The 27,611-nt window shown below is 47.2% G+C and overlaps 1 protein-coding gene across 2 annotated transcripts in view; it reads left to right on the forward strand.

Annotated features, from left to right (window-relative positions):
* The window catches only part of Cnot10 (CCR4-NOT transcription complex subunit 10), a 61,554-nt gene extending 35,026 nt beyond the window's left edge, over positions 1-26,528 (forward strand). The window contains exons 12-19 of one of the 2 annotated variants that reach the window (XM_045136896.1): positions 267-443; positions 2,220-2,300; positions 14,891-15,004; positions 17,022-17,152; positions 18,005-18,040; positions 18,209-18,336; positions 23,130-23,205; positions 26,091-26,528. In XM_045136896.1, coding sequence (XP_044992831.1) covers positions 267-443; positions 2,220-2,300; positions 14,891-15,004; positions 17,022-17,152; positions 18,005-18,040; positions 18,209-18,336; positions 23,130-23,205; positions 26,091-26,245 — 898 coding nt within the window. In that variant the 3' untranslated portion in view covers positions 26,246-26,528. The remainder of the gene's footprint in view (positions 1-266; positions 444-2,219; positions 2,301-14,890; positions 15,005-17,021; positions 17,153-18,004; positions 18,041-18,208; positions 18,337-23,129; positions 23,206-26,090) is intronic. The other variant, XM_045136897.1, reaches the window with a different exon arrangement.
* The last annotated feature ends 1,083 nt before the right edge of the window (positions 26,529-27,611 follow it).

The following is a 27,611-nucleotide window of genomic DNA, read 5'->3' on the forward strand; positions in this document are numbered from 1 at the left end:
TATGTAATTACAATGATTGTAATGGGGAGGTAATATGATGGAGAATGGAATTTCAAATGGGAAAGTGTGGGGGTGGGGAGGGAGGGAATTACTATGGGATATATTTTGTAATCATGGAAAATGTTAATAAAAATTAAAAAAAAAATTCTCCCTATCAAAGGGTCCGGCTTTCCTTGGTAGTTAATTGGCTGTTGCTGGTAGTAGAACAGTCTTGTCTGTCTGTCTGTCTGCTGTCTCCTGAGCTCATTTGCTTTTGTTCTTTGCAGTGATGGGCAGTCTTCAGCCATTCCTGTCGCCAGTATGGAGTTTGCAGCCATTTGTCTCCGAAATGCCTTGTTGCTGTTGCCTGAGGAGCAGCAAGATCCGAAGCAGGAGAATGGGTCCAAAAATAGCGGTCACTTGGGAGGGAGCACGGAGGGCGGCGAGAGCACTGAGACCTGCAGGTACTGAGTCCTCCCGTCCCCCCCTCCCCTGCTGTGGAGATGAGCTTAGCTCTTCACCCTGAAGTTCCAGAAGTCTTCATTTTGATTCATAGCACAGGAAACTGTCTGCCTCTGCCTTTTGAGTGCCGGGATTTGAAGTGTGCACCGCCACACCCAGCTTTGTTTTTTAGTTTACAGGCTTATTGACAAAACTTGAGAGAAGGAAGGAAGAATACTTAGGCCCAAGAGGCATGAGTGGGGCTGCCTGAACTGAGGAAGCCCAGAACCTAAGGAAGGCCTCCGAGCTCTCGCCCGAGTGATGGCAAGAGGGAGTTTCCAAAAGTGGAAAAGCCCCATAGGTTGAGAGGAAGAAGGTGAAAGCTGAATGAGAAAGGTTTTTGCTTCAAAAGGCAAAACTCCAGGGCTGGGAGATAAAGGGCTCAGGGGATGAAGTGCTCGCCACTCAAGAAGTGTTCAAGTTCCGTCCCAGACCATGTGTTAAAAAGCCAGAAACTAAGCCGGACATGGTGGCGCACGCCTTTAATCCCAGCCCTCGGGAGGCAGAGGTAGGAGGATCGCTGAGAGTTCAAGGCCACCCTGAGACTACATAGCTAATTCCAGGCCAGCCTGGACCAGAGTGAAACCCTACCTCGAAAAAAAAAGAAGAAGAAAAAGCCAGAAGCCGTGGGCGACTTCTCTTCCCCAGCACACTAACACTGATACTGAGACGGGAGACAGAGACACCAACCTACACATGCATACATAATAAATAGCCAAATAGGGCTGGAGAGATGGCTTAGCGGTTAAGGTGTTTGCCTGTAAAGCCAAAGGACCTTGCTTTGATTCCCCAGAACCCACGAAAGCCAGATGCACAAGGTGGCACATTTATCTGGAGTTCATTTGCAGTGGCTGAAGGCCCTGGCACACCCATTCTCTCTCTCTCTCATTCTCTCAAATAAATAAATAAAATAAAATTTCAAGAGTATTTATTAAAAAAAATAGCCAAATAAAGTAAACATTTTTTTTTTTTTAAGCAAAGGAGGAGTGGGGAGGGATTGGTGTACACCTGTAATTCTAGCCCTTTGGAGGCAGAGGTGGATAGAGGGTCAGTGTACTAAGTAGAATAAGCCAGGCTCAAACAAAATGTCACTAAATTGCCCAAACTGACCTTAAGCTTACACTAGTCCAGGCAAGCCTTGAATTACTAAAAAAAAAAAAATGTTGTTTATTAGAGAAAGAGGCAGATAGAATGAGCATGCCAGGGCCTCTAGGCACTGCAAACGAACACCAGATGCATGTGCCACCTTGGGTATCTGGCTTACGTGGGTCCTGGGGAATCGAACCTAGTTCTTTAGGCTTCGCAGTCAAGATTCTTTAAAAGCTAAGCAGAAAGAGATAGAGAGAATGGGCATGCCAGGTCCTCTCGTTACCGCAAACAAACAGCAGGTGCATGCGCTGCCCTGTGCACCTGGCGTGCGTGGGTCCTGGGTAATCGAACCTGAATTCTTAGACTTTGCCAAAAGTCTTAGACGAAGTCTAGAACAAAGCACCTTAACTGCTTTGCCATCTCTCCAGAATTTCCCTAGAAATCCTTCACAAGCATTATTAATGTGTGCTGGGGAAAAAACTAATACATTATATACCATTAACATGTTAACAATACCAAACCTCAGTGTTCTCACTGTTGGGGCACTTATTCTTGAAAACACCTGCATGGGAGTGGGGACCTGAAAATAAATGTTACGTGACATTTAATCGCTTCTGTCTTTTTCATGATTGAGTCTTTCTCTCTTTTAGCAGTAAAAGCCATGATGGAGATAAATTCATTCCAGCTCCACCTTCTTCTCCACTGAGGAAACAGGAATTGGAAAACTTAAAGTGAGTATTAAGTGCAGTGAACATTGCATCTACTGAAATCACACATTGGCTTTTACCTCCTTTTCACTGTTCATCTTAGGCATTGTATTGATCAGATATCCAGTGTTAGACCAGGTGCCTGCACTACACCCAGTTCTCCTCACCACACCATCTTCTGACTGCCATTGTTTCTGACTAGAAGTTCAAATCATTGTATATCCTGTGCCATTTCTAAAAACTAGGGCAGGGCCATGCCCACTTGTAATCCCATCACGGGTGGAGACGGGAATCACTGGGGCTCTGGTCAGCCAGTCTGACTGAAAAACACAGAGTTCAAGGTTCAGTGAGAAACTCTCAATTAAATAAGGTGGAAGCAAATAGAGGACACCCAACATCTTCCCCTAGCCTCCACAAGCTTGCCTATGGGGTGCAGACAAGCATCTGTACACCCACATACATACAGTAGTACATCGTCAAGCCAGCTATGGTGGCCGAGGTAGGAGGCTCACTCTTGAGTTCAAGGCCAGCCTGAGACTACAGAGTAAATTCCAGATCAGCCTACCTCAATAAATAAATAAGTGACCAAACTACAGCAACAGCTGAGTATAGGGTTCCATGCATTTCGTCCCAGTACTTGGGAAATGGAGACTGGAGGATCAGGAATTCAAAAAAAGTATATAATTCCAAAAGTATATAAACTGTAAAGTTCAACAGAGACAACATTTGGGAAAAAACTTATCCTTGCTCAGAAAAACAAACTCACATAGGCCTAGTATTTTTGAAAGATATTTCTGTTCGTAAAACCACTGGTATTTCCTATTCACATCACAGCTCATTCAGCATGTACAGCTCAGTGGCAAAGCCCATGCTTGGCTGTGTGTGTCCCTAGCTTCCGTCCTCAGTACACAGGACTTCTGTCACTATGACAAGATACTGAGAAGAGCAACATAAAGACAAAAGGTTGATTTGGGTTCAAGGTTTCAGAGGTTTCCATTCGTGGTCATTTGTTGGCTCCTGTTTGGTGGGAAGGGTGTGGTAGAGTTAAGTTGCTCATCTCGTAGGGGCCTGGAAGGAAGCACAGCCCCCAAGGACCTACGTCTTCATTCTAGGCCCCTTCCAGAAGTTCTCTCCATCTTCCAATACCACCAGATTATAATCCATCGATGTGTCCATTGTGCACCAGGCAGGAACCCTCATGACCCAGGTTCCTCTCCACGATTGGCTCCTTCAACTTGAAAACAGGTTTTGGACCCATGGCCTTAGTTACAGCACGCGCTGTAAAGCAAAGCTTGTCTGACCCGGTGCTCCCTACTCCCCTGAGGAGTGCTCACGGCCTGGATTCTTTCTCTTTATTATAGTGTTTTGTTTATTATTATTTACTTACAAGCAGAGAGATACAGAGAAAGAGAACACTGGGTCCTCCAGCCACTGCAAACGAACCCTAGATGCATGTGCCACCTTGTGTATCTGGCTTACATGGGTCCTGGGGAATTGAAGCCAGGTCATTAGACTTGACAGGTAAGTACTTTAACTGCTGAGCCATCTCTCCAGCCTACAGGTTTTTTGTTCTGTTTTGCTTTAGTTTTTCAAGGTAGGGTCTGACTCTAGCTCAGGCTGACCTGGAATTCATTATGTAGTCTCAGAGTAGCCTTGGACTCTCGGCAACCCACTTGCCCTTGCCTCCCAAATGCTGGGATTAAAGGCGTGTGCCACATGCCTGCATTCTTGTATGTCGTTCCTGTGATATCTCTAATTCCTGTCCCAGCATTCAGGTGTACAGGGAGGTATGTGTGGCGTGTGTGTTTGCTGGTGTGTGTGCTCTGTGTGCACATGCGAAGGCCAGAGGAGAACGTTGGCTGTCTTTCCTGTGTTCATTTATGCATTTCCTTGAGACAGTATCTAAGTGAACCTCAGAGTTCTCAACTTTGCAAGCCGCAGTGATTCTCCTGTCTGCACTGCCACGTGAGGAGTTACAGGCATAGATCGTGTTCAGCAACCTTCTCCTTGTTAGAACGAAGATGCCTGAGCAAGAGCAGGTGGTGGGAGGACAGGGTTCATTCTGGCTTCCAGTCTCAAGAGGGAGCTTCATTGAGGCGGGCAAAGCAGGGCCAGAACAGGAATCTGTGGCGGACAGCCTGGAAGTCATCCGAGTCCTGGGCTTGGACCTGGACCACCCGTGCCCCAAGGGTCCTCCAGCTGGGGATTGAGTGGGAAGCTCCGCCACAAACACACGAGGCTATAGGGGTGCTTTCTGTTCATACTGTCACGACTGGCTATGCCCAGCTGCTTGCGTGGGTACTGGGGAACCAGACTCAAATCCTCATGCTTGCACAAGCACTCTTACCAGCAGAGCCTGCTCTCTGGCCCAGTGGGGTTTTCTGACAGCAGCAGTTACGCAGGTTCCACTGGGCTGTATGCCACCCTGTTTCTGGGGGATAGCATCTCCTTAGAGATTATTCTGTATCAGTGTGAAGCTGTTTGATTCTTTCCTCTTGCTGGTTACATGGAAGGACCTGCAACATTTCCTTGTGTTTGGTGCTTTCCATTTTTAGTCTTTGCTGCTACAAATGCAGTGAATATCATGTGCCCTTAGGCACAGTCCTTACTGAAGGATTTGAAACAATTTTTCCAACTTGATTTAATTTTACCAAACAGAGTGCTAACCTGTGGGTGCTGTATTTGTGCTTTGATCACCATGAGTTCCAGGCCATCCTGGGACTACCTGGTGAATTCCAGGTCAGCCTGGATTAGAGCCAGACCCTACCTCAAAACTCCAAAAAATAAAAATAAAAAAGACAGGCTTTCATGTGGCCCAGGCTCTTGAGTCTCAGACTTGCTGGGTAGCCAAGGGACCATGTGCTGGGATTACAGGGAGCGCCTGCCACCACAGCCACTCTGAGCTGTGTCCCTGAGCCTCCCCTTCCTAGAGTGACGTGGAGAAAGAGGTGCCTGCGGGATGGGACCCTCCATTCTAGACCTCAGTGGCATGGCCCCGCTTTCCCTGTGCCCTGTCAAGACAATTGGTGACTGGCAGGGAAAATAAAATTACTTCTCAGTTTCTGTGGAGAGGAGCAAAAGAGGGCAAACAGTCTCCATAAGGAACTCTAGTCTTCATAAAATGAGGCAAAGAGGGGCTGCGTCTCTGTGGTATATACCAACCCTTCCCCTCCCCCCCCTTCTGGAGCAGATGGGAGAAAGGAAATGGAACAAGCTTGGAAGGAGCCTTAGGCTAGGTTTCTAAAAGGACTGCTGTGCAAGACAGCGCAGTGGTAATTTGGAGACACATGGTGGAGGCAAGGAGGCCTAAAAGATTTGCGTCTTCATTTTCAAAGGTATAAAAGCTCCCAGTGCGGCTGGGTGTATTAAAGGGCAGTTGAGAGGCAGGGGCCAGCTGTCTTTAAGGGACTGAGCACATTGCTTCTTTGTTAAGATGTGGGTTCTGAAGATTCCATCTATTTCTGACCTGAATTCTTGTTTGTGATTAAGAATGTGTAACTAGTGGAAAGTTTAGTTTTTATGGACTATTGTGCTGACCCCTTGTGTTCCCTAATACCCAAGACACCAGTGTGAAGCCCTGCTTCCTATCCAACCAAGCATGTGCAGTAAATCACCATGACGACTCTGAAGGCCGCTGCTTAGGACATGGGTTTGGACGCTCCTGAGTATGTTTTTTTTTTTTTTTTTTCATTTGTACGTGAACACAGATGAGTCTAAAAGATTGATTCTGGCTGGGCTTGGTGGCACACATCTTTAATCCCAGTGTTTGGGAGGGAGAGGCAGGGCTATGTGACACTCTGTAAATTAAATAATAGCTCAGATACTATTACCATGGATCAAGGCTGCAGGTGCAGTTCAGTGGTGGAGTGATTGCCTAGTTCTGTCCCCTGGGTTCTATCCCCAACACCTCACAAGCTAATGTGGGAATGTGGGATAGCCCACTTGCCATGCAAACATTAAGACCTCAGAGCCCCATGAGTTGAATATGGTAGCACAAGCATCCATACTCCAGATGTGGGCTGCAGAGATAGCTTACCCGTTAAGGTGCTTGCCTGTGAAGCCTGAGGACCCAGGTTCAATTCCCCAGAACCCACGTAAAGCCAGATGCACCTTGTGGTACATGTGTCTGTCTGGGGTTCATCTGCAGTGGCTAGAGGCCTTGGCGTGCCCATTCTCTCTCAAATAAGTATGATCCATATGTATGCAGTACACCTATGGTGAGATGGGAGGTTGAGACAGAAGAACCCTGGAAGCTTGGACAGGGAGACCTTGCCTAAAACACGGTGGGAAGGACAGACGTCCAAGGGCATCCTCTGACCACACATGTGCTATGACGTGTGCAAGCACACACATACAAATTTAAATGGGGCTGAAGATATAGCTCAGTGGTCTTTCGACTTTTTATAAGGTGTCTTTTGAGCCAGACATTGTGCCTCATGAGGTAGAGGCAGGCAAATTAGGAGTTTAAAGACATCATCAACTACATAGAGAGTCCAAGGCCAACCTCAAACCATGAGACCCTGTCTTTAAAACCAAAACAAAACAGGGCTGGAGAGATGGCTTAGCAGTTAAGGCATTTGCCTGCAAGCCAAGGGACCCAGGTTTGATTCCTTAGGACTCACATAAGCCAGATGCACAAGATGTCACATGTGTCTGGAATTCCTTTGCAGTGGCTGGATGTCCTGGCATGCCCAATATCTCTCTCTCTCCCTCCTTTCTCCCTCTGTCTGACTCTCTCTCTCAAATAAATAAAATAAAATATTTTTTGAAAATTGGGCTGGAGAGATGGCTTAGCTGTTAAGGTGCTTACCTGCAAAGCCTAAAGATCCAGAATCCATGTAAGTCAGACGCACATGTTGGCACATGCATCTGGAGTTCATTTGCAGTGGCTAGAGGCCCTGGTGTACCCATTCTCTCTTTCTCTGTCGATAAGTAAATGCCAGTGTGGTGGCACATGCCTTTAATTCCAGCACTTGGGAGGCAGAGGTAGGAGGATCACTGAGTTTGAGGTCACCCTAAGACTTCATCGTGAATTTCAGGTCAGCCTGGGCCACACAGTGAAATCCTACCTTGGAAAAACTAAAAACAAAAGTAAGGAAAATGTTAGGAACCAGCCATTCTTCTGCATCCTGAAATCTTAATAAATTAGTAGACCAAGCATGGTGGTACACATCTTTAATCCCAGCATTTGGGAGGCACAGGGAGGAAGATCACTGTGAGTTTGAGGCCACCTGACACTACATAGTGAATTCCAGGCCAGCCTGAGCTAGAGAGAAACCCTACCTTGAAAAAAAAAAGTAAAGAAAAAAAATACACTAAGGGGCTGAGGAGATGGTTCAGTGGTTAAAGGCACTTGCTTGCAAAGCCTGCTGGCTGAGGTGTAATTCCCCAGTATCTATATAAAGCCAGATGCACAAAGTGGCACATGTGCCTGCAATTCTTTTACAGGGGCAAGAAGCCCTTGTGTGTCCTCCTTCCTCTTCCTCCCCCCTGCCCCATTTCTTTCAAATAAATACCAAAGAAGTTGATAGTTAGCCTGTTAACATTCCCTGGTAGAGTGGGGCAGTGACTATCCAGGGTCTATGCTGAGTTTGCCTGTTGCCTGCCACAGGATATCTTTGTTTTATGCTTCCTGAGACTGATACCAGCTAAACTTTATATTTCCTGGAATTAAAATGGGGATCTGGATCTGAGTGCAGCAGAACCGGATAGGAGGTGATGTTGGGATCAACATCGGAAGTGTCCCCATAGGAAATTAAAATCAAAGCATGGAAAATAAAAATTAAATTTGTAATTTAATTAGTCGTCTTGTAATGGGAGACTGCATCGTAATTCAGCTCAGTGAAGCTATTCCACAAATCTCAATGATGGGAGGTTAAGTAGTTCCCTCAGATCTTCAAGTGACACCCACCGAGTTATTTCCTGCTTAGTGGAAAAGGGCCTCCATGCTCCAGCGTGTATAAAAGAAGATGAAACTAGCAAGTGGCTGGAGACATAAATGCTACAGGCAGTTTCAGTTGTTTCAGGAATCATGCTTGTGTGTGTCCTGCCCAGGGCTGACGCTGGGTTACTGCTCAAGATGATGACAAATAACCTTCCATTTCCATGTCATTCTCCTTGGGAATGCAGCCTCCTCCTCACCCCAGTTCTGCACTCTGATCTTAACGGCTGAGTATGGTCCTAACTAAAGGTTGTCTAGCTGATGCCTTTTGCAAAAGAAGCCGTTGTGGGAGCAGTTCTTGTGGTCAGCCAGTCCACCTGAAATTGCATAGATACAAGCAGGGTTAAGTAACTCTTCACTGGTCAGCCACTGTGTTGAAGCCCACAGGGCCTCTTAACCATGGACAGCCCACTTACCCTCTGGGCTTAGGTACTTCTGTCAACTGAAAGAGCTTGACCATGTGATGCCGGGGTCCCACCCATGTGTGAAATGCTGTGTCTCCATAACATTTTGCTTTTTATTTGCTGCCTAGGGTGGGGCCAGGTAGTTTGCGGTGCAAGGTTTGATAAATAAGGAAGGCATGGCAGCCATACCTGTGACCCAAGCACTGGGGAAGCTGTGGCAGGAGAATGAATGAAGACTTGGAGGCCAACCTGGGCCATTTCAGGAGACCTGTTTCAAAAAGGAAAAGGGCTGGAAATGTAACTCATTTGCTGTAGTGCTTGTCTAGCAGGTAGAGGCAGGAAGATCAGGAGTTCAAGTTCATCTTCAAGTATATGGTGAGTTCTAAGACAGAGACCCTGTCTTAAAAAAAAAAAATTCCAAGCCGGGCGTGGTGGCGCACGCCTTTAATCCCAGCACTCAGGAGGCAGAGGTAGGAGGATTGCCATGAGTTCAAGGCCACCCTGAGATGACAGAGTTAATTCCAGGTCAGCTTGGACCAGAGTGAGACCCTACCTCGGAAAAAAAAAAAAAAAAAAAAAAATTCCAGTAAGATTGCCCAGGAGTATTACTACAAAGTGAAATGTTGGATGATGAATTAAAAAAAAATGTTTACAGCCCTGCATGGTGGCTCATACTTTGAATCCTAGCCCTAGTAGATGGATCTGAGAGTTTGAGGCCAAATTCTCTTAAAAGCTGAAAGTTAGCAAATTTAACCTTTTCTGAATTGTTGTGGAGAAATAGAATTAAGTTTGGTGGTTTTCTTTCTTAGAGGTAGGGTCTAGCTGGAGCCCAAGCTGACCTGGAATTCACTATGTAGTCAGTCTCAGGCTGTCCTTGAACTCACAGTGATCCACTTACCTCTGCCTTCCAAGTGCTGGGATTAAAGATGTGCACTACCACACGCTGCTCAAATTTTATTTTTATTTTTATTTTTTTGAGGTTGGGTCTCCCTGTAGCCCAGACTGACCTGGAATTCATTACATAGTCTCAGGGTGGCCTTGAACTCATGGTGATCCTCCTACCTCTGCCTCCTGAGTGCTGAGTTAAAGGCATGTGCCACCATGCACAGCTCAGTATTGTTTTTTGTTGGCCAAATTTTCAAGTGATCTTTACTATGGATTTTCATTTCTAATGTATTTTACTTTGAGGAATGATACCTGAATGAAATTTGTCCATTTTTATCTTTTGATGAGAGTTAATATTTCAAGGTGTGTGTGTGTGTGTGTGTATGTGGGTAAAGTTTTGGAGCTTTAAAAAAATACTGTATTTTAATTTATTTTAGAGAGGGAAAGAGGCAGAGAGAGACAGAGAGAGAGAATGGGCGTGCCAGGGCTTCCAGCCACTGCAACTCCAGGTGCATGCGCCACTTTGTGCATCTGACTTAAGTGGGTCCTGGGGAATCAAACCTTTTTGGCTTCGCAGGCAAGCGCCTTAATCACTAAGCCATCTCCAGCCCAGAGGTTTTGTTTTTTGTTTTTTTTGAGGTACACTGCAGCTCGGGCTGACCTGGAATTCACTATGTAGTTTCAGGAGTGGCCTCAAACTCACGGTGATCTTCCTACTTCTGCCTCCCAAGTGCTGGGAGGCAAGTTCTCACACTCTAGCCCGGGCTGACCTGGAAGTCACTCTGTAGTCCAGGCCACCTCATATTCTTGCTCCTCATCCTGCCTTAGCATTTCATGTGCTGGGATTAAAGGCATACTCCCAACTAAGAATGCTTCAGATGCTTGCAGTGTGTTCATTCAATACCCAGTTATGTGGCTTGATGAATTTTAATACCCAAGCCTTGTTTTTGTTTTTTGGAGGTAGGGTCTCACTCTAGCCCAGGCTGAACTGGAAGTCACTATGTCATCTCAAACTGGCCTCAAACTCTTTTTTTTTTTTTAATTTTATTTATTTATTTATTTGAGAGCGACAGATACAGAGAGAAAGACAGATAGAGGGAGAGAGAGAGAATGGGCGCGCCAGGGCTTCCAGCCTCTGCAAACGAACTCCAGACGCGTGCGCCCCCTTGTGCATCTGGCTAACGTGGGACCTGGGGAACTGAGCCTCGAACCGGGGTCCTTAGGCTTCACAGGCAAGCGCTTAACTGCTAAGCCATCTCTCCAGCCCTGGCCTCAAACTCTTAGTGCAGTCTTCCTACCTTTCGCTCCCAAGTGCTGAAATTAAAGTTGTGGGCCACCATGTCCCAGACTCCCTGGACTTTTAATGCTGGAAACAGGGAAAACAAGTTTCCCTTTTCCTTTCTTTTTTTTTTTAATTTAAATTTTATTTTTTATTTATTTGAGAGGAAGAGACAGAGTGGCAGACACAGAAAGAGAATGGGTGCACCAAGGCCTCTAGCCACTGCAAACGAACCCAGACACGTGTGCCACCTTGTGCATCTAGCCACTGCAAACGAACCCAGACACGTGTGCCACCTTGTGCATCTGGCTTACGTGGGTACTGGGGGAATTGAATGTGGGTCCTTTGGCTTTGTAGGCAAGTGCCTTACCCACTAAGCCATCTATCTCTCCCGCCCCCCTTTTCCTTCCTGCTTGCTGAGGGGTTGTGGTGTGAGGGCTCGAGCTCCTCCATGTGTGCCGGCTGGAGCGAGGGTTCTGTGGGATCCTCCACGGGGGGCAGAAGCTCGTGTGTGTCTGCCCTTGCTGTGCAGCTCTTCCAGTCGGCTGACCTGTCAGGTCCGCGGAGCGTCTGGTCAAGCAGATCGGACAGCGGCTCGGGAGGGAGGCAGCGCGTGCGAGGGGTGGTGATATCTGAGCAGAGATGGTGGAAAGTAACGTGACTGCTGCGGGGGCCTCGTCCTCACGGCCATGGAGGGCTCTTTCTGTTGTTCCTGGCCCGCAGGGATTCTTGTTTTCTGACAGGAAACCGAGTATGAAAGGGAGATGACAAGTGACCTGCAGTGGACTTTAAGGCACCAGAAAAAGGGAATCAAAAGTTGTTGTCAGTTTGTGGCAGCAAAACTGGCTTAATCCAGCTCTCCCCTCAAAGCGAAGTTTGTTGCTGCTTTGGGAAGCCCAAGCCTGAACCTTGCCAGGCCAGCCCCCCTCTGCTCGGTTGAAGCCTCCTTCCCCAGGCTTACATCCCCGTTTAAATACTTGTAATAGGACCGCTTCACCGGGGCCCTTTACATCGCGGTTTAGCGTGATCTCCTGTGCTGAAAGCCAACTGAAATGCATTTTCTTGCTTGTACATTCTTGTGGGTGATGCTTTCTGGGACCCCGAGTGGGCATGGCAGGGGGCTGGGCAGTGACAGCTCACCTACTGAGAGGCCAGGGCAGGTGTTCCCCTGGGAACCTGCCTGAGGCAGTGTCATCCTAGACTCCAGGACTAGAGCACGCAGGAAGAGGTCAGGAAAACAAGGGGTCTGGGTGCCCCTGCGCAAGCTCCCTTCAAAGGTCAAGGCCTCTGCCTCTTCTTTATCATTGAGACATGGTCTCCGTGTGTAGATGTGCAGCCCAAACCAGCCTTGAGCTCTTGACCATCCTGCCTCTGCCTCTGACTAAATGTAGGAAACTGTGTATACTTATTCTTCCTTCCTTCCTCCCTTCCTCCCTTCCTTCCTCCCTTCCTCCCTTCCTTCCTTCCTTCTTCAGTGTGTGCATACATGTGCACATGTGTGTGCATGTGTGTCTGTGCATTTTGGCTAGAGTACAACCTCAGGTGTTCTCCCCACCTCTTTTTGAGACAAGGGCCTTAGACTCCACAGGTAGGTCAGTCACCAGGCTCCCGATGTCCCCGCTCTCAGGCGTACCCCACCACGCCCCGTGTCTCACAGAGTTACTAGGGATGGAATTCAGGCCATCATGCTTGCAAGGCAGACACTTTGCCCACTGAACCACTCCCCAGGCTCCTGTGATTTATTGATGACCTTTGGTGGGTGTGCATCTGTATGTGGCACAGATGTGTATGTGGTGTGTGCAGAGGCCAGAGAAAGTCCCATGCTCTCTGTCACTGCTGCTCATCTCCCATCGGTCATCTCTTACTGAACCTGGGGCTCCTCACGGTCTGCTTGGGACGGCCGGCCAGGGAGCGCTAGCCCTCCTGCCTCCACTCCCACCCCGCAGGGCTGTGCGGCCATGGTGCCCTCCTGCCTCCACTCCCACCCCGCAGGGCTGTGCGGCCATGGTGCCCTCCTGCCTCCACTCCCACCCCGCAGGGCTGTGCGGCCATGGTGCCCTCCTGCCTCCACTCCCACCCCGCAGGGCTGTGCGGCCATGGTGCCCTCCTGCCTCCACTCCCACCCCGCAGGGCTGTGCGGCCATGCTGCCGTGCCTGTCTTTTTTTGTGTCGTTTTATTGTTTATCAAGGTAGGGGCTCGCTGTAGCCCAGGCTGACCTGGAATTATTCTCAGGCTGGCACAAAACTCACAGCAGTCCTACCTCAGCCTCCCAAATGCTGGGATTAAGGGCAAGCGCACAGCCACACCTGGCCTATTTAATTTTTTTTTTTAAAGTGGGCGTGATGGTGCACGCCTTTAATCCCAGCACTCGGGAGGCAGAGGTAGAAGGATCACTGAGTTTGAGGCCACCAGGACTACATAGTGAATTCTAGGTCAGCCTGAGCTAGAGTGAGAGACCCTACCTAGAAAAAAGAAAAAAAATTTTTTTTTAATTTATTTGCAAGCAGAGAGAGAGAGAGAGAGAGAGAGAGAGAGAATGGGAGCATTATAGCCTCTAGCCACTGCAAATGAACTCTAGATGCCTGTACCTCTTTGTGCATCATAGCTTTACATGGGACTGGGGAATCCAGCCCAGGTTGTTGGGCTTTGCAGGCATGTGCCTTAACTGCTGAGCCATCTCTCCAACCCCATGCCTGCTTTGTGTGTGGGTGCCAGGGAGCAAACTGTGGTCTTCATGCTTGTGTAGCGGTGGTCTTACCCACTGAGCCATCTTCCTAGCCCTTCTCCCGTGCTTCCAAGGAAGTTGTTCTTTGCCTTGACCCTTGACGGAGTCGCACATCAAAATGGCTATTGCAGTTTGTTCTTTTTTTTTTAAAGTACTTTTTTGTTTATTTTTACTTATTTACTTGAGAGTGACAGAGAGAGAAAGAATGGGCACATCAGGGCTTCCAGCCACTGCAAACAAACCCCAGATGCATGCACCCCTTGTGCATCTGGCTAATGTGGGTCCTGGGGAATTGAACCTTGAACCGGGATCCTCAGGCTTCACAGGCAAGTGCTAAACCACTAAGCCAGATCTCTCCAGCCCGCAGTTTATTCTTTGGTTGTCATTGTTAAAGGTGTGTTTGCTTGTCTAGTGTCTGCAAGACTCTGGGTTCAATCCCGATCGATAGATCAATAGATAGATAGATAGATAGATAGATAGATAGATAGATAGATAGATAGATAGGGCTTAATCTTTCCTTCATAGACAGCATACATGTGATGAGGTCAGTATGCTGCATTCTATTTTTGTTCCTCTGTCTTGAATCAGGATCTCTCTCTGTAGTCACAAGGTGCCCTCAAACTCACCATGTTCCTATCTCCATCTTCTGAGTGCTCTGTGAACTGGTTTCTGGTTTTGTTTGTTTGTTTGTTTTCTTTTTTGAGGTAGGGTCTCTCTGTAGCCCAGGCTGACCTGGAATCCACTATGTACTCCAGGATAGCTTCAAACTCACAGCCATCCTCCTACCTCTGCTTCCTGAGTGCTGGGATTAAAAGCATGCGCCACAATACCCGGCTCTGTGAACTTGAGTGAATGAATACCTGCATACACGTTGCCATTTTATTAGAGTGGGTAGTCACACCAGGGCTTCTTGCTGCTGCAGATACTCTCCAGGTGCATGTGCTACTTTGTTGCATCTGGCTTTATGTGGGCACTGAAGAATCAAACTTGGGCCAACAGGGTTTGCAAGCAAGCTATTTTAACCAGTAAGCCATCTCTCCAGCTATCCCTGAACCCATTTTTAATTTTTTTTTTCAAGGTAGGGTTTCACTCTACCTCAGGCTGATCTAGAATTTACTCTGCAGTCCCAGATTAGCCTTGAATTCATGATAATCCTCCTACCTGTCTCCCAGATGCTGAAAATTGAACCCAGGCCATTGGGCTTTGCGAACAAGTGCCTTTAACCGCTGAGCCATCTCCTGAGCTGCTGAACTCCTTCTTGAAGACTTTTTTTGTGCTCTCTTCTGTCATCCATGTGAACATGTTCAGCTTGTTGTGGAAGTCTTGTAGCATCACCACATTGTGAACTCTGGGCTCCGGCCTTGTCTTTTCTGTTCCAGGTGCTCCATACTTGCTTGTAGCGCGTATGTGGCTCTGGCCTTGGGTGATAACCTTATGGCCTTGAATCATGCAGAGAAACTTCTTCAGCAGCCTAAGTTATCAGGATCTCTTAAGTAAGTGTGGCCTTCCCCGTGTCCCTGCTTTGCTTGTTTTTAGGTTCTGGGTGATCTTAAAAATTCCTTGCCAGTTGTGGTGACGCACACCTTTATCCCAGCACTCAGTAGGCAGAGGTAGAGGGATCACCATGAGTTTGAGGCCACCTTGAGATTACATAGTGAATTCTAGGTCAGCCTGGGCTACAGTGAGACCCTGCCTCCACTAAAAAAAAAAAAAAAAAAAAAAAATTCCTTAGAAGTTGGGAGTGATGGTGCACACCTTTAATCTTAGCACTCAGGAGGCAGAGGTAGGAGGATCATTGAATTAAAGGCCACCCTGAGACTACATAGTGAATTCCACGTCAGTCTGGGCTAGAAAGAGACCCTACCTGCAAAAAACAAACAAACAAACAGGAAAAAAAAACTGAGCATGGTGGCACCCACCTTTAATCCTTAGGAGGCAGAGGTAGGAGGATCACTGTGAGTTGAGGCCAGCCTGGCACTACATAGTTCTAGGTCAACCTGAGCTAAAGTGAAATCCTACCTTTTGGGCAGGGGGTGGGGTGGGGAGAGCCAGGCATGGTAGCTCATAGTTGTAATCCCTGCTCCCAGCATTCAGTAGGCTTAGGTAGAAAGGTTTTTGTTTTGTTTTTAATATATTTTGTGGGCTGGAGAGGCAACTTAGTAGTTAAGGTGCTTGATAGCAAACCTAAGGACCCAGGTTTGATTTCCCAGGACCACACACAAGGTGGCATATGCGTCTGGAGTTCATTTGCAGTGGCTACAGGCTCTGGTGTGCCCATTCTCACTCTCTCTGTATCTACCATTTTTGAGAGAGAACAAGAGACAAAGGGGCAAACAGAATGTGTCAGCCAGGGCCTCTAGCCACTGCAAATGACACCCAGACATATGTGCCACTTTATGCATCTGGCTTATGTGGGTACTTGGGGAATAGAACTTGGGTCCTTAGCCTTTGCAGGCAAGCATCTTAACCACTGAGCCATCTGTCCAGCCCTTATTTTATTTTATTTTTCCTTATTATTACAGGCTGACCTGTAATTCACTTATGTAATCTCAGGGAGGCCTTGAACTCACGGTGATGCTCCTACCACTACTCCTGAGTGCTGGGACTAAAGGCATGTGCCACCACGCCCAGCTTCAGAAAAATTATTTGGTATGAGTTCAAGGCCACCCTAAGCCATGTCTCCAAAAAAAGCTTCATGTATTTGAAGAAGATCTTTTTTTCTCCTATTGCTCCTCAAGGATTAGATAAATGGCCTTTGCTGTATGAAGGTCCAGGTCACAGAAACATTGTACTCTATGGTGTCTGCTGCTGAGTTGACAATTAGGCCCAAAAATATGGGAGTCCTCAGAAAAAAGATCCACAAAAAGAAATTTATCCAAGCCACAAGTCTACTTTGAAAAATGCTACTTACCTTGTTTTTGCTTTGTTTTGTTTTGTGGAGACAGTGTTTCAGCTGGACGTGGTGGTTCATGCCTGTGATCCCAGAAGCCAGGAAGCTGAGTTCAAAGCCAGCCTGGGGTAGAATTAGACCATACCTGAGAAAGAGACTGTGTCCTTCTGGTCTGGCACTCACTCTGTAGCCCAGGCTGCCTGACTACAGCAGTCCTCTGCCTGAGCCTCCCAAATGCTGAGCCTGCTAGGTGTAAGCCACCGTGCCCAGTTAATGACGTGTGTGTGCATGCCATGTATTGTTGTTATGCATTGTTTTTGTTTTTTGAGGTAGGGTCTTGCTATTATAGCCCAGGCGGACCTGAATTTACTGTGTAGTCTCGGGGTGCCTCGATCTCACAGTGATCCTGCTACCTCTGGGATTAAAAGCATGTGCCACCACACCCAACTAGACTAGAATTTAACTGATTGACTTTTTGTAAGTTTAGATTTCCATTAAAGGCTATGGAATATGTGAAACACATACCTGGTGTATGGTAACATACTGTGCCGGGTACTCTTATACTTGGGTATTTTCGTGATGACTGACTTTTCAGTCTGGAATCTGCTTTTACATTTTAGGTTTTTGGGCCATCTGTATGCTGCAGAAGCCCTCATCTCTCTCGACAGAATATCCGATGCCATTACGCACTTGAACCCAGAGAATGTCACTGATGTCTCCTTGGGGGTCTCTTCCAATGAGCAGGACCAAGGTCAATGAGGGCACATTTGATCAAAACTGCTCACCCTTGCCACTTTCTTCCCATTGCGGTTCAGGATGGTGGAAATCCGTGGGCGCGGTTGTGCGGGGCGGGGCGGTCGTGTCAGGCTGGCTTTGTGCATTTTTGGCGGACTTGCTGTACGAGAGGAGGGGCTGAGGAGCCTGGGGCCGGTTCCCCGTGTTTGGAACTCCCACTTTCCAGGCTGTAGAGGAGGAGCTCCCCTTCGCTCCCTTCCTTCTCCCTCTCCCCCCTTTATTTCTTCTGTCCTTTCTCTCTTCTTTGTTAAGAAATGTATTCTCACTATGTTGTCCAGGCTGTTTTCAAACTCATGAGCTCCAGCCATCCTCCTGCCTCAGCCCGCCAACTGCTGGGGTTATAGGCATTTGTGCCCCCTTGGCTTTTGGGTTGGGTTCTGATACTGGTTTTTGTTGTTTTATTTTTTGGGTCTTTTTGTTTTTGTTTTTTTTTTTTTTTTAGAGGTAGGGTCTCACTCTAGCCCAGAGTGACATGGAATTCACTCTAGTCCCAGGCTGGCCTTGAACTCAGGGTGATCCTCTTATCTCAGCCTCCCAAGTTCCGAGATTTACAGGCCGAGCCACCGTGCCTGGCTTTACACTTTATTTTCATTTTTGAACTGATTCCACAATCAAGTACCATAAATGTTTCTGGAGAAGTGACGTGGCATGCCCTTAGTTAGTGCTCACACTTGGGGGGGGGGTGGGAGTGGACATCTGTACTAGAACTTCCGCTGTGACAGATTGCATTTCCATCTCATTAAGAAACGTAGCTTTTAGAAACCTGCTCTGTGTCCTGCCCCTCAGATGTATTTTCATGTATTTGTAGGATCAGACAAGGGTGACAATGAAGCAATGGAATCCTGTAAGTAAGAAGTTTTGTAAGTCCTTAAGTAGCCTGGCCTGCCTCCCAATGACACAGACCCTGCGTCTTTTGTGTCCCTCCTTTTCCCGTGGCCGAGGCTGGCGCTGTGCCTCCCCCGCGGCCCCGCGCTCCTGCCCGGCTCCTCACGCTGTCTGCGTCTCTCCCCAGCCGGCAAGCGCGCCCCCCAGTGCTACCCCAGCTCGGTCAGCTCCGCCCGCACCGTGATGCTCTTCAACCTGGGCAGCGCGCACTGCCTGAGGAGCGAGTATGACAAAGCCCGGAAGTGTCTGCACCAGGTGAGGGGGGCGGGGGCTTCTGAGCCGCAGCACCTGAAGACCCTGAGGTGGGTGGGGCTTGTGATGCTTAAGGCTCCTTGTCTGCTTGTTAAACATCTGAAGTGTTACTTTTCCAACAGTAACGGAATGTAACCGTAAGTAATGGCACTTACTTGAAAAGCCTGCTGGCCGAGCTTCAGCTCCTCAGCCACTCATGTAAAGCCTGAGGGGCATTTGTTTGCAGTGACAGCAGACCCTGGCACGTGTGTGCACACATGCAAATAAATAACGTTTTAAATATTAGTAGGAGTGTTCTCCAGCTGGGTGTGGTGGCACACGCCTTTAGTCCCAGCATTTGGGAGGCAGAGGTAGGAGGATCACCAGGAATTCAAGGCAACCCTGAGACTCCATAGTGAATTCCAGGTCAGCCTGGGCTAGAGTGAGACCCTACCTCGAAAAACAACAACAAAAAATATTCTCTGTCACATCTTTCAACGTTCAGGGTCGATTGCAAAAGAGGTAGTGGAAATCCCAGCACTCAGGAGGCAGAGGTAGGAGGATCAATATGAGTTCGAGGCCACCCTGAGAATTCCAGGTCAGCCTGGGCTAGAGTGGGAAGCACAGCGCCAGGCCTCGGGCCACGAGTAAAGGAAGGACACAAAAGATGTAGGGTCTAAGTCTTTGGGATACAGGCCGGGCTACTTAAGTATTTACAAAACCCTACCTAATCTCCCAAAAAAAGGGGGAGGGCAAAGAATGTAAGAGCCAAAGGAAGGGTAGGACTGCTTACAATGCAATCTTCAAACACAAAATGGCCTGGATATTTCATGATCTCGTAATGTCTGATAACTACCAACACAAGACCCTCATAATAGGAGATGATAACCTCGAAATAAAAGAGAAGCTAGTTGGGGAGGGGGTGGGAGAGGGATATGATGGAGAGTAGGTTTGTGAAGGCAAAGTTGGGGAGGGGAGGGAATTATCATGGCTTATTGTCTATAATTATGGAAGCTGTCAATAAAAAGTATTCTGAGCTGGGCGTGGTGGCACACACCTTTAGTCCCAGCACTCGGGAGGCAGAGGTGGGGGGATCGTGGTGAGTTTGAGGCCAGCTTGAGACCACATAGTTAGTTCCAGGTCAGCCTGGGCTAAAGCAAAGACTCTACCTTGAAAAACTAAAAAAAAAAAAAAAAAAAAAAAAACAGTATTCTTGTAAGATAAACAGCTATTTGGCATTGCAAATAAAATAAGACACTTAATAGCTTTGCTGATGATTTTCTGGTTTTGTTTATGTTACTATTACTTATTTATTTGAAAGAGAAAGGAGGGAGAGAGGGAATGGGTACACCAGGGCCTCCAGCCACTGCAAACGAATTCTAGACACATGTGCATCTGGCTTCTGTGGGTACTAGGGAATCGAACCTAGGTCCTTAGGCTTCTCAGGCAAGCACCTTAACTACTAAGATACCTCTCCAGCCCTGGTTTTGATTTTTAAGACAAGATCTCATGTAGCCTGGGCTGTCCTTAATTTTTGTTATGTAGCCAAGGATGGCATAATGGGCTTCTTTTTTATTTTTTATTTTTGGCTTTTCAAGGCAGATTCTTACTCTAGCTCAGGGTGACCTCAAGCTCACGGTGATCCTCCTGCCTCTACCTTCAAGTGCTAGGATTATACGGTCCTCATGCATACTAGACAAGTATTCTATAGCTGAGCTGCATCACCAGCCATGTGAATAAGAGACCTCTTAAATAATGGTACATGTGGACATTTAAACACAGTGCCCGTCTAAACTCTGCACTAGAAGAAAGGGTACAATGAGGGGTCAAGAAAGGTAATGGAAGGGGATTATGATACTTTACACACACACACACACACACACACACACACACACACATATATATTAGTATTGTCAATGTAAAAAATTGGCCAGGCTGCTAGGCTCAGTTTCCCAGCACCCATGTAAAACCAGATGTGTACAAAGTGACACATGCATCAGAGTTCATTTGCAGCAGCAAGAGGCCGCAGAACACACAGTCTCTCACACACTCTCTCTCTCTCTCTCAAATATATAATTTTATTGTTGATGTTTTTGAGGTAGGGTCTCACTCTAGCCCTAGATAACCTGCAATTCACTATTTAGTCTGAGGCTGGCCTCGAACTCACAATGATTCTCCTCCTGCCTCTGCCTCCCAAGTACTGGGATTAAAAGCATGTGCCACCACACCCAGCGTTAGTCTGCATTTTTGGTGAAGACTTAGAAAAGTTAGTGATCAGCCGGGCATGGTGGCGCACGCCTTTAATCCCAGCACTCGGGAGGCAGAGGTAGGAGGATTGCCATGAGTTCGAGGCCACCCTGAGACTGCATAGTAAATTCCAGGTCAGCCTGGGCTAGAGTGAGACCCTACCTTGAAAAACAAAAACAAAAACAAAAAAAAAAAAAGAAAGAAAGAAAAGTTAGTGATCTGCTTTCCAGGGAGCTAACCGGTAAGAGTGAAGATGCTTGCTGTCCCGGGCGCTGCCACCGCAGCCCACAGACCTTTGCTCTGCAGTCTTGGTGTGAACGGTCCAACTCAGGTCCATGCAGCGCGCAGGTGGCCGTGGCTGTTGCCACGCAGGCAGAGACAGATGGGGTCAGGCCTGTGTCGGGGCCTGAGGGGGTTTTGTTTTGGTCCCTTGGTTTTTTAGGTTAATCCAGTGGCTGGACCTTTGTTAACTGGGAGGCCCACCCGCCTAGGAGGGTGGAACAGTGATGTGAGTGGTGGAGCAGGGCTCTCTAAGTAGATGTTTCCCGAGGGTGCCTGCCCACCACTAGCCATCGGGACAAGCCAGTAAGCAAAATGCCATTGCGTCTCATTAAACCATTGCCTTGAATTTTTGCATTTAGAAAAAGCTACAGGCTGTAGTCAGTGCAAAGAACAATAAATGGCCTGTGTTTACTTTCCACTTGGAGGGAAAGAAGAGATTTAGGTACCTATAAAAGGTGCAGTGATGCCTTTACTTGTACAAAGTTGGGCTGTGAAGTACAAAACCTCACCTTGTGAGCTGAGTTGTTACATCTCAGTGACGAGAGGACTAATAAGTTCCCCACCACGTGAGGCTATAAAAAATTTTTTTTTAACTTTTGTTGTTGTTGAGAGAGGAGGGAAACAGAGAGAGAAAGAAAATGGGCACGCCAGGACCTCCAGCCACTGCAAATGAACTCCAGATGCATGTGTCACCTTGTGCATCTGGCTTACATGGGTCCTGGAGGATTGAATCTTGGTCCTCTGGCTTCGCAGGCAAGCACCTTAACTGCTAAGCCATCTCTCCAACCCTGCAAAAAAAAAATTTTTTTTTATATAATCTATTCCTTTTTTGTGTGTGTTTTTTAATTGACAGCTTCCATAATTAAGACAATAAACCATGGTAATTCCCTTCCCACCCACTTTCCCTTTGCAACTCCACTCTCCATCATATTCCCTCCCCCTCTCAATCTCTTTTATTTTGATGTCATCATCAATCATTTCTTCCTTTTTTTTTTTTGAAGTAGGCTGTCACTCTAGCTCAGGCTGACCTGGAATTCATGATGTAGTCTCAGGGTGACCTCAAACTCATGGCAATCCTCCTACCCCTGCCTCTCAAGTGCTGGGATTAAAGGCATGTGCCACCACGCCTGGCTTTTTCCTTCTATTATGATGGTCTTGTGTAGGTAGTTTCAGGCGCACTGTGAAGTCATGGACATCCAGGGCATTTTGTGTCCAGAAGAGTGCATTCATTGTAAGCAGTCTTATCCTTCCTTTGGCTCTTACATTCTTTCTGTCACCTCTTCCACAATAGACCCTGAGCCTTGGAAGATGTTTAGAGATGTTTCAGGGCTAAACACTCCTCTGTCACTTCTCAGCACTGTGATGCCTTCTGAGCCATCCCAAGGTCACTGCCCTCTGAAAAGAGAAGATTCTCTAACCAAAAGTGAGAGTAGCATTAACACATGGGTATGAACATTAAGAGAAGTGCTCACCAAGCAGTTTGGTGAGTATAGTATATACATTTAGCCAGACAGCAGCAGATGTACCCTAGGTGTATCGTAGGGCTCATGACTTTCCCCATCATAGGTTTTCAGTATCCGGGATGTATTCCCTTCCGTGGAGCAGGCCTCCCAGCCAATTAGAGAGTGGTTGGTTTCCCCCATAACAGACATGCCACTATTGCACCTGTGTGCTCATTTGGCCTGGCTGGCCACATTTAAGGCTTGCAGTGTCCACTGTTGAGTATCTTCACTGGTGATTTCTCTCTCTCTCTCCCATTGAACTGCATGCCGAATGGCTGCTCCCAGCTTTCTGTCAGCTGGTCTACATGGAGGAGGTTTTCAGCTCAGTTCCAGCAGGATTTCTCAGTGACCTTGCAGGCCAACTATTTGGAGTCTTTAGCAATAGGGTCTTACCATCTCTTCCTGTGGGAAACCAAGGGCCTTGGCAATGGCTTGTAATGTTTTAGGGGAATCAGGGACCTCACTGGAAGGTATCCCATCCCTTCCTCTGAAAATTTTCTAGTAACTATAAAAAAAAATTGAAGCAGTTGAGGAACATAACTCTGGGACATAGGACGTCCCTAGGAATTCCTGTTAATAAGTCTTTTTTTAATTTTTATTAGCATTTTCCATGATTATAAAAAAAAAAATCCCATGGTAATTCCCTCCCTCCCCCCCCCACACACTTTCCCCTTTGAAATTCTTAAGTTTACCACTGCATTAGCTGATACTGTATCTTCTCATTTTGCTGCTGCTGACATTAGGAGTTGGCACTAGCATTTCACGGGTGATCTCTTTTGTTCCAAGGCGGCTTCAATGATCCATCCGAAAGAGGTGCCCCCTGAGGCCATTCTGTTGGCTGTCTACCTTGAACTGCAGAATGGTGAGTGGTTCTCTCTTCTACAACTACTGTCCTTCAAGGAATCCAAGATTTTTGTGATCTGCCTCTTCTCTTCAGAATCAAAACCTGAGAGCTGGACATGGTGACGCACGCCTTTAATCCCAGCTCTCTGGAGGCAGAGGTAGGAGGATCACTATGAGTTTGACGCTCCCTGAAACTACATAGTGAATTCTAAGTTAGCTTGGGCTAGTGCAGGACCCTACCTTGGACAAAAAAAAAAAAAAAAGAAAGAAAGAAAGAAAACAGGGCTGGATAGAGAACTTTGTGGTTAAGGTGCTTGCTAGCAAAGCCAAAGGACCCAGGTTTGATTCCCCAGTACCCAGTAAAGCCAGATGCACAAGGTGTCGCATGTGTCTGCAGTTTGTTTACAATAGCTGGAGGCTCCAGTGTGCCTATTCTCTATCTGCTTCTCTCAAATTAATTAACTAATTAAAAAAAAATCAAAACCTGAGGCTAGGGGTTTTCAACTCTAGCATTTGAAAGACAGGCAATAGGGTCAGGTGATCTCTGCCAGCCTTTTTCCACAAACAAAACAAAAGGTCACCATCCTTGAAAATGTGACTCATCAAGTTCTTCTAAATAAAAGATGGTGCATGCCTTTAATCCCAGCACTCAGGAGGCAGAGGTAGGAGGATCACGAATTCTAGGTCAGCCTGGGCTAGAGTGAGACCCTTCCTTGAGAAACCAGGAAAAAAAGAAAACAAAAAGAAAAGAAAAGATAGGACTGGAAGGCTGGAGAGATGGCTCAGTGGGTAAGGCCACTCTGAGACTACATAGTTAATTCCAGGTCAACCTTGACCAGAGTTGGACCTTACCTTGCAAAACAAACAAAAAAAATAAAATAAGAAGTAAAATTAAATTAAATGAAAACGAAAAAAGATGGGACTAGAGAGATGGCTCAGCAGTTAAAGGAGCTTGCTTACAAAACCTAATGGCCTGGATTTGATTCCCCAGTACCCACGTAAAGGCAAGTACACAAAGTGGCACATGTGTCTGGAGTTCATTTGCTATGGCTAGAGGCCCTTTCATGCCCATTCTCTTTTCTTCTATCTTTCCTTGCAAATAAGTAATAAGTTTAAAAAGAACTTTTAAAACCAAAAGATGTAGTTAGGCCACTGTAGATATAGCTTAGGTGGTAAAGTGCTTTCTTTTCATCCCTGAGTCCTGGGTCCAATCCCTGGCACCACCAAAACCAGGAAAAGAAAAGGTAGAACAACAACAACAAAAAAAAAAAACTAGGAGGGAAGGCAGGAGAAAGGGGCCTGCTGTTGGCTTTGAGTTCAATTCCTCAGTTCCCACATAAAGACAGATACACAGTGATGCATGCATCTGAAATTTGTTTGCAGCAAGAATGAGTCTGTTATGCCATACTTTCTCCCAAATAAATAAAGTAAATGAGTAAATAATTTTTGAGGTAGGGTCTATATCCCAGGCTGACCTGAAATTCACTATGTAGTCTCAGGGTAGCTTTGAACTCACGGCCGTCCTCATAGCTCTGCCTCCCGAGTGCTGGGATTAAAGGTGTGCACCACGATACCTGGCTAAGTAAAATTTTAAAAGATATATATTTTAATTTATTTATTTGAGAGAAATAGAATAGGTGCATCAGGGCCTCTAGCCACTGCAAACAAACTCCAGATGCATGTGCCACCTTGTGCATCTGGCTTACGTGAGTACTGGAGAATTAAACCTGGGTCCATAGGCTTCACAGTCAAGTGTCTTAACTGCTAGGCCATCTTTCCAGCCCTAAATTTTTTGTTGTTGTTGTTTATTTATTTATTTGAAAGCAATAGGCAGAGAGAGAGAGAGAGAGAGGGAGAGAATGGGCACACCAGGGCCTCCAGCCACTGCAAACAAACTCCAGATGCATGCACCACCTTGTGCATCTGGCTAACGTGGGTTCTGGGGGATTGAGCCTCAAGCCAGGGTCCTTAGGCTTCACAGGCAAGCGCTTTACCATTAAGCCATCTCTCCAGCCCCAGCCCTAAAAATTTTAAAGTAAAAAATTACCCAGTACCCACTCAAGGGAGATGTACAAGGTTGCGTATGCATCTGGCGTTTATTTGCAGCAGCTAGAGGCCCTAGCATGCCCATTCTCTCTCTCTCTCTCACTCCTGCTCTCTCTCAAATAAATAAATGAAAAATTTTTTAATGTTTTTTAAAAATGTTTTACTTACTTAATTTATCTGAGAGAGGAAAAAAAAAAATGGACACACCAGGGCCTCCAGTGACTGCAGACTCACTCCAGATGCATGCGCCACCTTGTGAACCTGGTTTATGTGGGTACTGGAGAATCAGACCTAGGTCCTTAGGCTTTGCAGGCAAGTAAACCACTAAGTCAATTCTAGCCCTAAACTAAAAAAAAACAAAATTAGCAAGTAGCTGGGAGTGAAGAGAGCGGGCACGCTCCATGTTGATAACAGGAACCTCCCCAAGGCTCCTGGGCACAGCTGGAGCAGTAGTGTGAAGTGCCTGGTGCTCAGCAGTCGCGGCGTCCTGAGAGGCAAGACTAGGGTGTGCAGGTCTGGATCCCTTCTGCTCTACAGCCCACCTATAGCATAGTAAGTTGTCCACCTGGGTGTTGCCATAGGATCTTAAAAAAAAAAAATCCTCCTGCCAAGCTAGGGACATAGCTGAGTAAGGAACATGTTCAGGCTCTGGCCTTGGTCACCGCTCAAGACAAAACCTCCCTGCTCCATCCCCCCTCTCCCCTCCCCTGCCCCACTGGCATGTCACTGAAGTTTGACTGTGTGGTCCAGGGCCCGCCCGCCGGGGCTGCAGAGGGTCCCTCCGGAGCTCCTTCGCGCCACGAGGCACTCCGACGCAGGCAGGGTTCCGTGCTCATTTGACTGGGAGTGTTTTCGCAGGTAATACACAGCTGGCCTTGCAGATCATCAAGCGGAACCAGCTGCTCCCTGCACTGAAAACACAATCCGAAGTGAGAAAGAAGCCAGTGTTTCCGCCTGTCCACCCGATCCAGCCAATCCAAATGCCAGCTTTCACCACCGTGCAGCGGAAGTGAGGTTGTGCTTGCGGGGCGTGTTACTTGAGCCTCTGGAGACGCCACGCTGGCCTCTCTGCGTGGAGTGAACAGAGCAGACACTGACAGTGCCAGGCTCGGCTCTGGAGGCAGCCTCAGACTGTCCTGCCCCCGGGATTTGTTTTTTGTCAGAAGCTTCCAGAAACTCAAGGATTCACAGACCAATGTTCAGCTGTTTTTCTTTAAACTCTCCAGACTATTAATGTTGAGCCAGTATGTAACGGGTCTGTGTCGTAGGCAATTAAAACGCGATCTTATCAGAGCAGTCCTGTGCAGTCCTTCTTGCAGCTGTTGGACCACCCGAGATTGAGTGTGAATGCACAAGATTGTTGGTGGAGAACATCATCTGTACGGCGGTCCACCGAGTGACCTCGGCTAAGAGGGGAGCCTGCTGCACTGACATCTTTTATGCTTGCTTATGACTCAAAGACTTAGAAAATTCATGATGGCCATTAAGGTATAATTAGGTTCAAAGGAGATGACTGATCTGTTAGGAGCCATTTGCTTAACAATTACAAACAGGACTCAGTGCACTGGCCTGCTTCAGCCTGTACCACCCTCAGGCAAAAAGTGCTGGAATCTTGGGCCTTTCAAGGGGACTGGGCAGTGCCACCCTGGTTAAAGGCACTTGTTAATGAAGCCTGCCAGCCTGGGTTCAGTTCCCCCAACACCCACATGAAGAGACCCCGTCATACGCATACACATGCGTGTGCACAGGAGCGTGCACACACACACCTTAATAAAAGCCGTACGTGGTGGTGTACACCTTCAACACCAATCAGGAGGCAGGTGTAGGAGGATCTTTGTGAGTCTGAGGCCAGCTGGGGACTGCATAGTAAGTGGCCTGTGCATCTGGAGATCCTTAGCCTTGGCAGAAGACCCTAGAACACCCATCCATTTCCTCTCCCTCTTTCTTTCTCTTTTTTTCTCTCTCTCTCTCTGATTTTTCAAGGTAGAGTCTTGCTTTACCCAGGATGAACTGGAATTCACTATGTAGTCTCAGAATGGCCTTGAACTCACAGCAACCCTCCTACCAAGGCCTCCTGAGTGCTGGGGTTAAAGGTGTGTGCCACCATGCCTGGCTCTTTCTCTCTGCTTGCAAATAAATAAAAAAACTTTAAAGGTGGTGGGTGAGGCCAGCGTGGTGGCACACACCTTTAGTCCTGGCACTTGGGAGGGACAGATAAGATGATCCCCATGAGTTCTAGGCTACCCTGAGGCTACATATTGAACTCCAGGTCAACCTGGCTAGAACGAGACCCTATGCAGTATTTTTTTTTTTTTAATTAGAGGCACCAGGGCCTCTAGCCAACATAAATTTCAGACACGTGTGTCCCCTTGTGCATCT

The sequence above is a fragment of the Jaculus jaculus genome, chromosome 17, assembly GCF_020740685.1.
Source record: "Jaculus jaculus isolate mJacJac1 chromosome 17, mJacJac1.mat.Y.cur, whole genome shotgun sequence".
NCBI classification, from domain to species: domain Eukaryota; kingdom Metazoa; phylum Chordata; class Mammalia; order Rodentia; family Dipodidae; genus Jaculus; species Jaculus jaculus.